The 16,175-nt window shown below is 37.4% G+C and overlaps 2 protein-coding genes and 1 pseudogene across 2 annotated transcripts in view; 1 reads left to right on the forward strand and 2 right to left on the reverse strand.

Annotated features, from left to right (window-relative positions):
- Positions 1–16,175, forward strand: part of LOC132119277 (calcium/calmodulin-dependent protein kinase type 1-like) — a 497,060-nt gene that overhangs the window by 77,623 nt on the left and 403,262 nt on the right. The window lies entirely within an intron of this gene.
- On the reverse strand, positions 1,397–3,022 carry LOC132118961 (ubiquitin-conjugating enzyme E2 J2-like; annotated as a pseudogene).
- Positions 7,594–16,175, reverse strand: part of acap3b (ArfGAP with coiled-coil, ankyrin repeat and PH domains 3b) — a 61,902-nt gene continuing 53,320 nt past the window's right edge. The window contains exons 16-24 of the mRNA XM_059529111.1: positions 15,462–15,531; positions 14,675–14,769; positions 14,310–14,524; positions 13,348–13,443; positions 13,016–13,108; positions 12,718–12,938; positions 12,092–12,201; positions 8,562–8,672; positions 7,594–8,472 (exon numbers count right to left, since the gene is read on the reverse strand). Coding sequence (XP_059385094.1) covers positions 8,325–8,472; positions 8,562–8,672; positions 12,092–12,201; positions 12,718–12,938; positions 13,016–13,108; positions 13,348–13,443; positions 14,310–14,524; positions 14,675–14,769; positions 15,462–15,531 — 1,159 coding nt within the window. The 3' untranslated portion in view covers positions 7,594–8,324. The remainder of the gene's footprint in view (positions 8,473–8,561; positions 8,673–12,091; positions 12,202–12,717; positions 12,939–13,015; positions 13,109–13,347; positions 13,444–14,309; positions 14,525–14,674; positions 14,770–15,461; positions 15,532–16,175) is intronic.

The raw sequence follows: 16,175 nt of genomic DNA on the forward strand, positions 1-16,175 counted from the left end.
ATCAGATATTTTAGTAAAGAGGAAGTAAATTACAAGAGTTTAAACTATGTTTTAGAAGTCCACTTACATAACCAGAGCTATGACAAAGAAAGAAAGACATTTGATTCAAGAACTACTCTTTATTAAAGGCTAATAGCGATGACCAAAATGACTGCTAATGATCCAGTCTTATAAATGTAAGGGTTTGTAGTCATGTTACTGGTGAAAGTTGTCAAAATGGAGTTTAATCAACTGCTTTCTTTTTTTATTCAGATTCAAACTGTCTTGGGTCAGATCTGTTAGAAAGTTACAACCTGCACAATCTGAAAGAAAGAAGGTAAAATGTTTTATTTTCCTTCTTTTATTTTTATTTATTTATTTATTTTGTTGCAGGCAGAAACATTAATCCAGAATTTACAAAAAAAAGAAAAAAAAAACACCTTTCCCGTTAAGCAAGCCATAGGTGTTGGGAAATGATTTTGAAAGCTGAATTTGGCATGGTGTGACTGTTATGAAAGTGCAAGGAACTGAATTAAAAATAAACAGGATGTGAACGATGTGTGGCAAAGATACTGAGGGGCTGAACAGACTGTTGATTCTTCATTTGAACTGGTCTGGCCCATCAATCCAGAACATCACAAAAGTGTCAGGGTTTGGGTAGAGGGATGAGGCGAGGACTCAATGATGCAGAGAGAAGGGCTCTTTAATAATAGTAATAATAAAATAAACAAACAAAAACTACCCCGTAGGGGAAAACAGACTAAACTTGACTGGCAAGGCAAGGCAAGACACGATGTACACAGACAAATGTTTGACGACGAACTAGCAACCAGACTGCAAACACAAGGACAATAAATAGGGAGCTAATGAGGAGGATAACGAGGGAACACATGTGGGGAAAATTACATCAATAATCAGGTAACAAGATGGGTGGGGTCAAGACAATTGACGAGAGCACATAAGACAAAACTAAGGAGGAACTAAGACAAAAGCCATGTGCTCACACCAAACAAAAAAACACAAGCACATGGCCAGCAAACCAATAGCCATGTGCTTGAATAGACACAAACACGCAGCTAATGAGCATGCTCATAAACCGCGTGTTCAAACGAGACGGCACGCAGCCAGTAAAAACTAAGCCCCGCACTCACATGAAAACAATGACATGAGGAGAGTATCAGGGCTCTGTCACAAAACCATGAATAACACTAGACTGGAGTGACAGAACCCTGACAAAAAGCTCATGTCACTGAAGAGAAGACACTGCCCCGTTTCATTTCAGAGTGTCTATCACTCAAAGCGAACTTCAGAAAACATTACCCCAAGGTTGTGCCATGTTGTTTAATGTTTCACTTTGGTTAAAAGAAAGAGTGACGCCTAAGAAAGAGCTTTCAGGTCACGTCACTAAAGTCAGTTTTCAGTCCTGGCCTTTATGATGTAGCACAAACTTGACTGTGTACACACAGACAACCAAGCCAGCTATAACACACATGTTTGCAAGTGCTCCCCTGAGTTTTGGCTGATGACGTGATAGCTCACAGAAAACTCTGTCCTTCAGGTTGTAGGTCAAGCTCCGCGCGGACAGCTGTCTTTTCTGACAGATAAACATAAAAAATAAAAATAATAATGAATAACTCATGAATATGTTGAATATTATGGAATACAATAACATGAGATTGGAGGAAAATACAAAGTTTCTTGGGGAATGGAATAGTTTCTAAAGAAAGCACAGTTTCTCAGGGAATGAGACATTTTTTTACAAGGCAATGCAAAGTTTCACAGGAGAATGGATTTTTTTTTGCAAGAGAACGCATGTTTTTCTAAACAATCAAGTTTCTCAGTGGAACACAACATTTTTTTAATGAGAAAACGCAAAGTTTGACAAGGGAATGGAAACGGTTTACAAGAGAACGCATGTTTTACTAAAGAAGCAAAGTTTCTCGGGGAATGAGACATTTTTTACAAGGCAATGCAAAGTTTCACAGGGAAACAGAAACGTTTTGTAAGAAAACAGAAATATTTTGCTAGAAAACGCAAGGTTTTTCAGTTGAACTAAACAGTTTTGTGAGACAAAGCAAGTTTTTCTAAATCAAAGTTTCCCGGGGGGGGACAGAAACGTTTTGCGAGAGAAGGCAACATTTCTTGGTGAATGCAAATGTTTTGCTAGAGAACGCAAAGTGTCCTGGTTTAAACAGAATAGTTTTGCAAGAAATGACCTTGATGAAATACTTCAGGTGTGTTTACTCTTCAGGACAATGGCCTTCCAGGAACAGGTCACTTATTCTCTAGGTGCCCCATAATATATACAGCCTATACATTCATCAGAATACGTTTGTGCTCTCAGTGTACATATACGGTGAAGTCAGACGTCTCTGGGGATGTTTTCCAGCATGAAGCTCAGCAGTGCGGTGAGGATGGTAGAAACAGACCAGGTGTCCGGATGGAGATCACTGATGGAGAGACACAGCCTGCAGGGTCAAACCGCAGCACACGCTTGAGACGAGCTACACTGACTTGACTGTAATGTTTCTGTTGATAAGCTGTTATTGACCTTACCCTGTGTGGCACATGAATCTCCCATTAGGGGTTATCATATAAATACTAGGTGGCTTGAAAGGACAATCTTGAGGGAATATCAGTTTGCCATGATAGTAGCCACCTAAAACATTACACATACTTAAAAGTAATACGTGCAAGTAATAGGCCTTTACTTTACAGTTCATTCAAGTGAAAGTCTTCACGCTTACCCTCATAAGGGGGTTTCTCCGGTCCACAAACAATAAAATGCCTGGGGAACATTTTATCATGAGACAAGGTCATTTTGAGATATGAAGGTTCATTTCACAATATATATATATATATATTATTTGTTTGCTTTAGGCAGTAGAACAAATAGATGTATTGATCACATCTAACAGGTTTTATTTGTGCATCAATGTCAAAGTGTAATGTAAGGCATGGGCTCGTTCCGTATCCCGAGGTAATCCTGCTTCAGACGCCGTGGAGCTGTTGTAGTCGTCTTCCTATTAGTGCTCGCACTCATCTAAAATGAAGTTTCATTACATATGAAAATCATCATGAAAGAGAAACAGCTTTCTTTACAAGTGCATAGTATCCTGAAAAATAAAACAACCACAATAGTTGTAATAATTATAATAAATTTGACATGATGGGCTGTTCAAATTTGTGTATAATCTACACACACACACACACATGGTCGCCATGATTTTGCCAAGTAAGACATGTTCCAGAATCAACATCTTTTGATGATCCTGGATCAACATTATTGTCCAAAAATATAGCCTTAACCCAATCCCTACCCCTAAACCTAACCATACCCATAATTTATTTTCTAAAATCAGTGGGAAATGATAGCTGATTAACAAGAGTGTAGAAGTCCCTAACCATGATTGTAAGCCTAAAACAGATATTGTAAAATATTCCAAATATTAATGTGCTTTTTTTTAGAAAACAAAAACAAAAAAAAAACATCTTAAATATGCACACATTTGGATATCAAAACAGTGATTTAGATTACACATAAAATGTCACTTATTTGATTGTCTTAAGTTTTTTTATTTGACAACATATTTAATGACACACTTTATTGTAAACATGTCTCATAAAATGCTAATGCCAAAAGCCTTTCAAAAACCCTTCGGACAATAACCGGGCTTTCTTTCTTTTATTTATTTCTTTTTAGTATAAACCATCATTTTAGGAAGCAAAAATTCAAATGAGGGCTCTCTACCTATTATAAAATAAGACAGCATTTGCATTATAAACAAGATGTCTTGCCCCAACTTATGACAACAGTAGAAAGAAAATGAAATGGTTTGTTAAGCCATTAAATTTTTTATTTTTTTTTAAATGAGGCCACTGAAAGGTCCAAAAATCGAACTTTTGAATAAAAAAAAAAAAAAAAATTTTTTATCAAATTCTAAAAATGTACATTTTAAAAATTCTTCCTTGAACATTATTTTGGATGTTCTCTCCAATTTCGATGGTTGAAGTCCTGCAGAAAGTAATATTTCTAAAACCATTTCACTGCCAGTGCATATTCCAGTTGGTGATATCAAAATGTAAGTTATCCTTCAAGCATTTTCAAAAAACAAGGAACATAATTACTGAACTATTTTATCCATTCCTGTGACTAGATGTCACTGTCCTCATAGATATATTACAGAATGGTGCCATGAATGTTTTACTCACATAATGCTTTAAATTCACAGATGTCAAGAATTCAGAATAAATCTCTCTTTAATTAATTACAGGAAGCAAATCCTGGAAACCAAAGCTGCTTAATCACACAAGGGATGACAACTTTTAAAGTAACATAAAAGAACTATAAAAACTTCAAATCCCATCCAGAGGCTTAGGAAAGGACCAAATCTAAAAAAAAAACCCAATCAATCCGTGTTGTTAAAACCAATCCCCAAGTTTTTCTTTACATATTTTCATATATTATTCTTTGAGATGGGTAAAATTTTCATCACGGTCATTCGTGTCCTGCTGAGTCTCTGAGGACGTCTGGTTTCAGCAGGACAGCTGGTTACTGTTTCGGAGGGGTGTAAATCCATGTGCGGAAACTGCCGAAAGATGACAGTGCACGTGGTGACGCCTGCAAAATGAAACCAGTTAGCAGACTTTAAGTATACACCAGTCAAGTCCCTGTTCTGTTGCTACTGCCCCGCAACAACACCAGGAACTGACTTATTCTTATTCTAATAATATATATAATCTCATGTAGTGTAACACAATATCATATGATATCCCAGCATACTGCAAAACTTCCCCATTTTTTTTTTTAAATCAGTAATTGGGCAGTTGACATGAGATGTTGAGAAGTGACAGTAGTTTTGTGATGTGACATATCATACTTAAACCTGCATCAGAATTTAAAATATACTATTTAATTTATACACAATAGTAACAATTATTATTAAGCATAAGTGTCATGTGTGTAATATAAAATATACATACAGAACCATGCAAAAGTTTGGGGACAGTGACATTTTTTAAAGAAATTAATACTTGCAATTGATGAGTTAAATTTATAAAAATGTACAGTATAACTTTTATGTTATTCCAAAAAAAAAAAAAAAAATCTAATTCTATCAATAAATCCATTTTTTTTTTTTTTTTTTTAATTTGTTAATCATAGAATCTGGAAAAAGGTTTTAAGCATTTATAATAACAGTAAATGTTTCTTGAGCAGCAAATCAGCATATTATAATGATTTCTGAAGGATCATGTGACGCTGGAGTAATGATGCTGAAAATTCAGCTTTACATCACATAAACGTAATATTCCAAAATATAACAGTATTTATGATAAACAAGTGCAGCCTGGGTGAGCATTTGAGATTTGTTTCAAAAATGTTTTTACAAATATTACCAGCCCCAAATTTTTTATAGATGGTTTATAAATGCATATAAAGTGTACATTTGAAACTAAAATTGTTGGAAAATCATGGGAAATTTGTCAACTACCCAATGTGATTTGGTGAAAAGAAAAAGTGAGGTTTCCTCTGAGGCCTTATTGATGAGCAGCATTTTCAAGATTTATTGAGTCAGTCACTTATTATAGCACACAAGTATAAGCACAGTAACCTTTTAAAGTAAGACACCCGTAAAGTAACCACCATTACAAGTGAAAGACCCAAACCCAGCAGAGAACAGTCTGTAACGTCACTCACTCGTGAACTCTTGCGCTTTACCCTCAATGGACTCGCAGGTATGCTGGCTTCTAAGAGAGGAATAATACCTAGTTGGCATCACAATATAAATGACAAGAAATACACAGAAATCACCTCTTATATGGGAAAACTGCATTATTGGTGAAGAAACCCCAACCAACAAACTTCACCGTCTGCAAAAGCCTTCGAAATTCCTTAAACACAGCTGTTTGGTGAGGAATCTCAGACTGATGCAGAGCGCGTCGCAAGAAAGAAAGAAAGAGCGGAAAGACAAGCTCAAGACTTTGTCTGTTTTATTGTTTGTCAGTGTTTCAAAAGACAGGCTTCTTTTTATAGATTTCTGTGGTACAAACAATACAAGAATGTCTCCAAACACAGTGTCATCTAACAGTGTGAAAACAGATTGTACCGAATGTTGCGAGAGAAAATGAGTTAAAGGTCTGAACGCAAGAACCACAGCTCAACAAAGAGAGAGAGAGATAGAGAGCGAGAGCAAGCAGTTGAGAACAGTTCAAAGGTCAAAGCATATTCACAGCACAGTAGTTAAGAAGCATGTTTCAGTTCAGCTTTGTTAAAAACACATCCAGACACAACGACTGAACTGGCCCCTCGTCGGCGAGTATCTATTCTATAACACTGTCTCTATTTTCAGACATTAAATTTCAGCTCGCCGAATGTTTCCGTAAAACAACAACTGAACATGTATAATTACATTTTCCTTTCTCCAAGCAAATTTTTATTAAGATGCAAATTTGCACTGAAAAGATTTTTTTCTTTGCTTGGTAGCCTACCAGTTTAAATGTGAACTGTGTAGTTTTGTTTTCCATATTTGTATATTTTCCATGTCCGCTTAAGAAAACGAAGTAACGCATTTGTAGATTGAATCCCCCGAAAAGCTTAAATACTATCAATCTATCAAAACATTGCTCTGTTTAAGCATCTGACCTGCCTGACATATCAACAGTGGCTCAACCAATAGCATTAGTGTGGGGGCGGGGCTATTTATTTGTTGACCAATTGCAGACTGGGAGATTGAATGGTTCGAAACAGCCAATATTATTATTATTTTTACATATTTCACCTTTACTTGCAACAATCCGTCCATAGATGGCGGTGTCACACAGAATCCTATCCCCCTTATTCCTCAAACATTTGTTATGGGTACTTTATTCAAATCCATCAAAGTCTTAATCATTAAAATGTTAATTAATGCCCTTTAATTCTTATATTTCATTACTAAAGTTAAAAATGGTCATATTCTTTATTTTCGCTGGCCTATACTCGGCTAACAGCTTAGCCTACTTAGCACAGTGCTAACTGAAAAGTGTGGTATCCAAAATCGAACATTGTAGTACTAAATTTGGTTTGCAACTAGCTTCGTGACTGTTAAAAAGTATGTACTGTATAGTATGAATGACATCTGGATGTACTTTATCCGCAATGTGACCTACAGCATCAGTGTCACTTCACTGTCCTCGAGGGATAGTAAAGTGTCCATCAGATGCACGCTTCAGAATCGCTGTTAGTAGTAGGTCATCAGAGTACTTTTCGACTGTTTTATGAATGCTATGAATTCAGACATACTACTCAGCTCTCATACTGTTTGTCAACTACTACATAATATGGAAGTGGGCATATTCGGATGCATCTTTTTTTTTACAGGCATTAGAAAGGGAGACAGGATTCTGATGACTGGGATCGTCAGAACCAAGCGTGGGCAAAAAATGGACAATACAAAGCAGATGTCTTCTGCGGTCATGCATTTTATACATAATGATAGAATCAGGTGGCTTAAATAAGGAACCATGCTTGCTATTGCGGACAGGCACTTTGCCTTGGTATGCGAGCGAGTAAACGCATGCAAATGTTGACTGCTTCTACTGACAGACTGCGATAGACAAGCATTTTACTTAAAAACTTGGCAATACAAGTACAAATATATAAAACAGACGGTTGCTATAAGTTCTATAAATAATTTTGAATAGCTGACATCTCTTAAAGGGGTCAAAACACCCGTTTTATTAGCATATGAGGGGAGGCCGGTGTGTTTTTTGAAATGTAAAAGGCAAAAAAAAAAAAAAGTATAGTAGTTTTTTTTTTTTTACTAAACGAGAAAATATAAATGGATACAGTTTTTCCGTATTCCAGTTATCATTGCACTAATCCTCAGGACGGAACATAAATGAAAAACACAACAAACAACATTTACAAGAATTCAGTCGTAAAAAACAAAACAAAACAAATACTGTCGGTAGGAAAAGTGCGCACAGTCATATTTTGCACATAATGACTCAATAACACTGAAATGCTGTTTTGAATTGCTAATGAATTCAAATTCATTCGAAACAAATGTTTGTTTTTGCCTGTTGGCTGTTAATCCCCCAATTAATCGCGATTAACGTCACGTTTTAATGGTGCACAATTCAAAACAGCAATCTAGCCCTCGCATACTGTCGCATCAGCCATTTGATTTTAATATTTTGTGTTAACCACATACATACTGTACATATGAACACAACGTGTGAATTAATTGGTCAGGAGGGTAGGAGGATGAAGATAGCACTCGATTTCTGCTAAAGCTATTCCCGCTAAGGGCTACAAACTTATGTAGTTCTCCTCACAGTCTGTCAGCGCTCAACAGCGCCCCCTAGCATTCGTCAATCGTGAGACAGATAAACTCCTGAATACACTTTTTGTACTGCTGTTCTGTGGGACTGCTGCTGGGGTATTGACCTGGCTGTCCGAAGGGCCCGTCTGCTTCTCGCATCTCCTCATTCATCCGGGCTAAACGCAATCTGACCGAAAGAGACAACACAAACATTGGGTGTCAGGTGCAGTGACACTCGGGGAGAATCTACAACGGGAGGTGAAGTTTCTGACTCACAATGTGACGATGTCTGCGTTGGCGGCCTGGACAGCGATACTGAGAGGGTCCTGCCCCTCCTCATCGACCTCCATCTGAGAAGCTCCTCGCTTCAGGAACAAACACACCTGTCTGTGGACACACATATACAGTACACAAAGGTGTTAAATGATTAGTTAAGGGGTGGTCACGCTAGACTTTGAACATGCAAAAAAATTTCGGGCACCGCTGCGAATATGGGCAGGAGCAGGATATAACATAAGGCACCAAGGTTGTCAGTTATCACAACAAGGATTCTGATGTGCTTGTACGGTGTCTTTTGCGACGGCATCGAAAGTGTCTTATTATATTGTTCACACTTACTCTTTCTCTCTCAGTCAGCAATAAAAAATTATAAAATGTGTCCTGTTTCCATTGACACTGCGAACCATGCAGCTACTTGTTTTAAATAGATTTTTATAATATTTAAAAGATGTTTTATATAAACAGGATGCTGCGCTATGGCTAAAATTAGCACTTCATAATTTTTTAATGTCTGTACAGAGAGGTCACGCAGTGATGTGCGAAATGCTATATTTTTCAGCATGAGCTTGCGTTTCCGGTGTGACACATTCGCATGAGTATGAACGGAAATCAATGGAACCGAAAGTGCAGTGTGACCGCCCCTTTATTCAGAGGTAGATCTGCGTATTACTGAGGTGGGCATAAATTTGACTCATAGACTGACAATACAGTTTGATTTTAGCATGTGGCTAAGCTAACAACACGCTACTCTCGTAAACACAAACAATCCCTCACTCAAATTTTGGGTGAATTAGTCCATTTAAACGTTGTTATTATCAATCACTTTTAAGATTTATGATAGTGTGTACATTTTCTACAAAACAATAATGAAACTATACATCGCAATCGCAACTTATTTAAGAAGGAGTGCTATTACTTATTTAGGTGATCTGGACACGTGAGGCAAAAAAATTCCCCATGTGAATTTTGCATCAGATTTTGTAACATTTTAAATGTGCAAATTCACTGTTTATACCAATATAAAGCTGCTTGTTTTGGAGGTAAACCCTGACTAAAGTAGGGCTTCATGCATCATTACAATATTGAAAACGGATCTACTTTACCTTAGTTAGCAACCATCTAGCAGCTAGCGAAAACACTCTAGCAACCAACCAATGACCTAACAACCTAAACACCCTAAAGGGTCTGTGAAAGTTCTTTGTTTAGGGGTAAAAAGATGTTTTAAATAGCCGAGCAATGCCTTCCACGCTGCTGGGAGCAGCATTTAGATGCATATGTGAATATGAGCTGTACTTTTCTTCTCAATAACAACATAAACACCAAATAAAAAGGACAGGAGTGAGAAATCAGCAAATCAAGTCAAGTTTATCTATACAACAGGTTGCTTTAAAGCAGCTTTACAGTATTAAACATTAAAAAGTCTTTTCGAATTACAACTTTAATTTCTACTATAATGCAGCTCTCCAGGGTGTTCATGCTTTTCCTCGCATCTGACATCGACAGACTGAACAGATGAAATGAAGCGTAGAAGATTTCACATCAGAGGAGCCTCAGAGCAAGCTTACCTATTACATAACCGCCACAGAGCAACCAGAAGTCAAAGCTGTTTCAAAAAGTGTTTTGCAGAATGTTCTCTTTGGAAAGCGGTTTCAAAACACCCAAAACCAACTCCAACAAAAATTAATCTGGCGTGATTTTGTTCGAAATTACATTTTTCATTTTTTGATTACACTTGAAGTATTTGGAGGCCTCAACAGCTGCATATTAATATTCTAGCAATCCCTTAGAATTGAGGCAGTGAGAACTACTCCCTACTAGAGGGTGACACGGGAGCGGATTTTCAAATCTGTCCCGTCCCACTCCCACAAAAAAAAAATCCCATCCCGTCCCAATCCCATGGAAAATCTGGGGGAAAATCCCATCCCGTCCCAAAACCAGAAGAATGATTCCCGTTCCCGCCCACTCCCGGATTGTATATTTTTTGGCTGGAATCTGTCAGTTACAGTAAAAGAAAGAAAATACAGTAGGCTACAGATCACAGCATGCCAACTTTAGTAAAATAAAATTTTTTAAATGAGTGTATATATAGACACATTGCACACACATTAAATTTCATGTAAATCATCCATGCTAACCTGGGTCATGCTCAAGTTCACATGACCCAGATGGCAGAAACGGCATCTTGTTTGCTTTAGCCTAATTATTTTACAGAAGCACTGCGTTTCGTTGTCATTCGGAGTGCACACAAATAAACGTCGAAAGATTGATTACTTTTATCTGTATGACCAAAAAAGATGGAGTATTTTGACAACAAATTCCCTCTGCTCTGAGCATTGATACCAGAAACACCGCTCCGCCTTCACTCCGTGGATAAAGTATTTCAGTGTATGTTCATAACGAAGCCTATATTAAAATAAAAAATAAAATAACAGGAGAGTTTCAAAGTGGCTTAGGCTATTGTGTGCAAACTTTTGTTATCCTTACCACACGCCAAACTATTAACATTGTCAGCATAAAAAGGTATAATTGCTGCATTCTGCTCTGAAAATTTTGTTTGTGATGAAAATAACAGTACACTTTCGTCATTTATTTTATCTACAGATCGATGCATTTCTTACAGATTTCTTCTTATTCAAAATCAGAGACCGATGTAGTAGCACTGTAAGATTACTTTTTTAAATGCATTACTGGGAAAGCGGCTGCGTATGAATGTGCTGAATCTGTTTAAATGATGCTTTAACCCGAAAATATTCAGTAAAAGGAACAGACAAACTCCTTGAGAACTAGCCTGTAACTTCCCACTTGGTTATTGCCGTAATTATTACCTTCTGATCGTAGGAACCCAATTGTACTCGTGATGAAGCGGTCTTGGAGCGAGTGAGAACCACGACACTCAGACTTTGAAAAAATCTACTCCTCGCTCCAGTCAGAATCACACCGCTCCTCTCACATACTCTTGTCGGGTGAATGCGGCGCTCAGAAAAAGCACAGGTCAGAGCAGCGCGCGAATGAAACATTTAAAAGCACATGTAAATGAGAGAGTAACTCTAGCGCTGAGTTAACACTGCTGTGAATGATGTGATGTTGTTCAGTAGCTATATGATGGAGAAGCCAGAACTGCTGCTATTAGAATGAGCGCTGCAGCACGATACTACATTTCTTCAAAAGCAGATTGTAGAGACATTTTTATCGTCCACGATCAAAAATCTTCATATCGCAAAACCCCTAGTTTATAGTTTATTTATATAAAAGGTAGGCTATATTTGTGTATAAAGTTGGGGATCCAAGTGTATTCCCGGTCCTGCCCACTCCCACTGACATTTTTTCCCGTCCCGTCCCAATCCCGTGATTAATAGTGATTTTGTTCCCAATCACGCGTGGAAATCCGAAAAAATTTCAACCTCTACTCCCTACTGTTCGAAGCAGCCTTGTCAATGAGAGCATGAGTTTTAGAACCAAAGCAGATCCCTAGGTTTCGGACCAGAACTTTTATGTGTGGTTTGCCACAGCTGTAAGTCATTTCTTACCCCGTGTGACCCAGGCACGTGGCATGATGCAGAGGCGCCCGTCCTCGTACATCCCTCTGATTGACATCTGCTCCATTCTGCAGCAGGAACTCACAGGCTATCAGAGAGCCCTATGAGAGAGACAAGAGATAGCAGAAACATTAGTAGCAAAACTGAATAAGATAAACACCGTTCATTTACTATACTAGCTACAGAGCCCCGCACATGACATGCAGGAAAAAATAGTGGGCTAAATCATGCGCACCATTTACTAATTAGTTCCCTTAATGTACTAAAACATGCGCACGATTACTATTACGTTCCCTCGATTTACTAATTCGTTCATTCAATGTACTAAAACGTGGGCATGATTACTATTACGTTCCCTCAATTTACTATTTCGTTCACTCAATTTATAAATTGTGCACACGATTTACTAATTCGTTACGCAATAGTACATTAAGTACATTGAATGAACGAATTAGTAAATCGTGCGCACAATTTATTTATTTTTTCTTGCATGTCATGTGCAGGGCTCCGTAACTAGCAGTACATGAAGTATGTTTTGAAATCTGAGCAATTTAGGAGTGAAGATGGTTTCAAAGTAAATTATACACCAAATTTTTTTTCAGTGCAGGAAGTCTCACCCCTGTGACGGCTTGTATTAATGGACTCTTGCTTTGGTCCTCCTCACTGACAGAGTTGACATCTGCCCCGTGCGCGAGTGCCTCTGCCATGACCGGTAGGTTTCTGGCCCTTGACGCCTTATGAAGCAGCGTCTTCGGGTCAAGCTCCCGTCCGTCCTCTGGATCCCACGCTTCCTGCTCGATGTCAACCTCCCCACTTGACTCATCGGAGTCCTCACACTCTGCAATAAAACATGGAGGATGAAGAAGGGGACAGACACACAGCAGACAGACAAACCAATGTAGGACGTCTTCTCACCTTCCTCAGTGACGCTGTCCACCACTGAGCCGAAAACGAGTATGTCTGTGCTGCCGTCAGTACTGCCGCCAAGCCCGCTATCACTGCTGAGACCTGCGGGGCCAATGGGTGCCAAGCGAGGGACACGTTACTCACACCATGACCTTCTCAAACATTCAGTGCTTGGCCTCTCACACAATGCATTATAAAATTTGTCTGTAACAGGCAAATGTGCAGACAGAAGTTCCTGTAGCCACTCTCAAAATGAGGTCTTTATGAACTAAACAGCAGGAGATGTATGATATGGACTTCTCTCTTGGTCTTTAGAAGGTCAAGTTGTATGAGGTACTTACTGCGAGGCCCTGAGCCTGTATCGAAGTAAGAGAAGAGCGAATCAAGCTCATCGGGACAAAACAAGGATTCTCTCCGAAACTTTGCAGCTGCCGCAGCTGAGGGTGACGGATAAAGAAGAACTTCAAACTTTGTCTAAACCTCAATCTGTATTTTCTCATTCCATATTTTATAAAATAATCAGAACATATAATATTTTCAACTAAAACCATATTGTATCTGATCATATGATATTTTTTTTTACGTTTTAAATGTTACTATGTTATTCCATGTTATTGCTGCATTTACTAATTTTTATGATTTCTTTTTATTTCAAAAAGCTACGATGCAATATATCTTTGTTTTGATGCAATTTATCTTCGCTTTCAATATATCATTGTACAAAATCTATAAGACCATATAATCTGAGAATTACAGGTATTAAACTCATTACAATAAATTACATTTAATTAAATTCCTTTGAATTCATAACTCATGATTACTCAAAAACAGTCAAAATGTATTAAACTTTCATATTCATAACAAAAAAAACAACAAATATTACTCTGAGAAGTTTTCAAACAAAATAAATGAATTTTACTTTTAGATTATAAAAGTGATACATTTTTCTTGCTGCAATGGCTCATGAATAGGCGTACATATTTTGTTTTTTTATTATTCATTCCAAAATATGTGTGAGATATGGGGAAAGGCAAAATACAGTATATTTTACAAAACAAATTTATTTTTGACACTAATGGTACTCCATATATACCTGGTCTCAAATGATGCTTATATTTCGTATAAAGGATGATGCATATTTGAATGGTTTCAAAGTATTTGGAAAGTTTTGTTCCCTTACTAAAAATTGGTTATTTTACTTTTTTTTTTAAATATATATCTCTTACAGGTAAACATGGACCTAAATGAGGACCAACTCTGAAAACAGTAGAAGAGTTATGTTCAGAAATGACCAAGCAAGTACCAGCAGAGAGATTGGCTGGCGACATGATCCCGGCATCATGTCTGTATTTCCGGCGGGTTTTAGGGGCTCTGATGGAGCTGTTGTTTCTCCTGCACTTCTTCACGTTCCAGTGATGTGATTTTCTGCTCCCCTCCACCAGAGCCTCGGAGCCACACATCTTCTTCAGAGACTTCCTCTCCACATATTTCGCTTTGATCCATGCTTCTTTCTCCTGCCTAAATAAAACATCAGAAGCACAACAAGAGCTTCTATCAATGAAACATTCACCATATGAAAATATATTCCAAAAGATAAAAAATATCATCTTAGTCACAGATTCTAGCAACTGATATAATGCGAGAGCAGCGAGTTGGCTGCACACTGACCTTGAGCTGTTGGGACCAGGTTTCTTAAGTCCCTGCTCTTCACACGCACCTTCATAGATCTGGTTGATTACAGTGTTTCCAAGCTCACACATTAACTACAGAGGAAACAGGCATAAAACATTATTTGATCTATAAAAGTCAAAATAGTATAACATAACCAAGTTTTAACAGCGACTAAATTCATTCTTTACTGGGATTTGCATGAATAAATAATTGTTATATGCAAGTATTACAATATAATAATATATTGTTGTATATAATAATAATAATAATAATAATAATAATAATAATATAATAATACAATAGAATGATATTTGCATAAACGAAAGGAAGAATTCCATCATTCATAGAACTTCCTCAAAATTAGCATTATGGATCCTATCTAAGTTGTCTACACAGTTAAAATTAAAGAATCAAAAATAAAACAATAATTACAAAATAAAATTAAAATCTATAAAATTGCAATACAACATTTCTTATTTAAATCGGCAAAAAAATAAGTTTGGTTGCTCAACAAATGCTATAATGATGTATGAATATCTTTTTTTTGCATTATAGTACTGAGAAAGACATTTCACATTAGGGTTATGCACATTTGGGGGGTAATTTAGAGGATATTATTCATGAATATGCTGTCACATTGGAATTATTTACTTCAAGCTAAATATTAGATATTTTCCCCTAACCTTTTCTATGATTTTATGTTTATTCAGGGGTGAAATAGGATACCACCATACTTTTAACAGGTTTGTAAGGTGCACCCATTTAGTTCTCAGTGGGATCTTACCTTTATAAGCTCTGGCTCCCATGAGTCGAGTGTTAAAGAGCGAACTTTAGAGCAGTGGACTCCCAAACTCCTGCAGAGACAGAATCAGAGAATTTACTCTTCATGCATGTTCAGCATGGTTGATTTAGGCACACTTTTTATAACGACCTCAATTGTATTCTGTGATTAAAAATAATTTTTTAATTCATTCTAGGCTAAATTCGTCTAGCAATGGCAGGACACATTTGGGTCAGCCTCCTTTAGAAACCCGTCAGAATCACAGAATCCCTGTTGTGTCTGAGCACATCAGTTCTAATGCCTCTGTGTATTGAGGCGTTCTTACGTTCAGTCATGGACGCCTATCTTTGAGGAGGTAGGAGCGATTTAATCTGATTAGTAGGCTGGAGCCGGTAATCTGTAGAGGAACTGATGGAGCAGAAAAGTGTTTCACCCCGAGGGTGTGACGCAGTGTGTACATGAGGGCCTGCTTTCAAGCAAAGCCATTCTGCTGTTGGGTTCAGTCTGTCATGAGTGATGCAGTTGGGATAAATGTTCTGATGCATGGGGCTCATCTATCTTCAGTCAAATTATTATGAAAGCAGATGAGTTTCTCAGACATTTAGAGTCTTTATATCGACTTTAAGACTTTGGAGTGTGAACAAGTCAAATAACAATGGCTTGTTTTGTACTGCTTTGTAGTAACGATAAAAATAAAATGAGGAGGAAAATGATGCA

This window comes from Carassius carassius, chromosome 38, assembly GCF_963082965.1.
Source record: "Carassius carassius chromosome 38, fCarCar2.1, whole genome shotgun sequence".
NCBI lineage: Eukaryota > Metazoa > Chordata > Actinopteri > Cypriniformes > Cyprinidae > Carassius > Carassius carassius.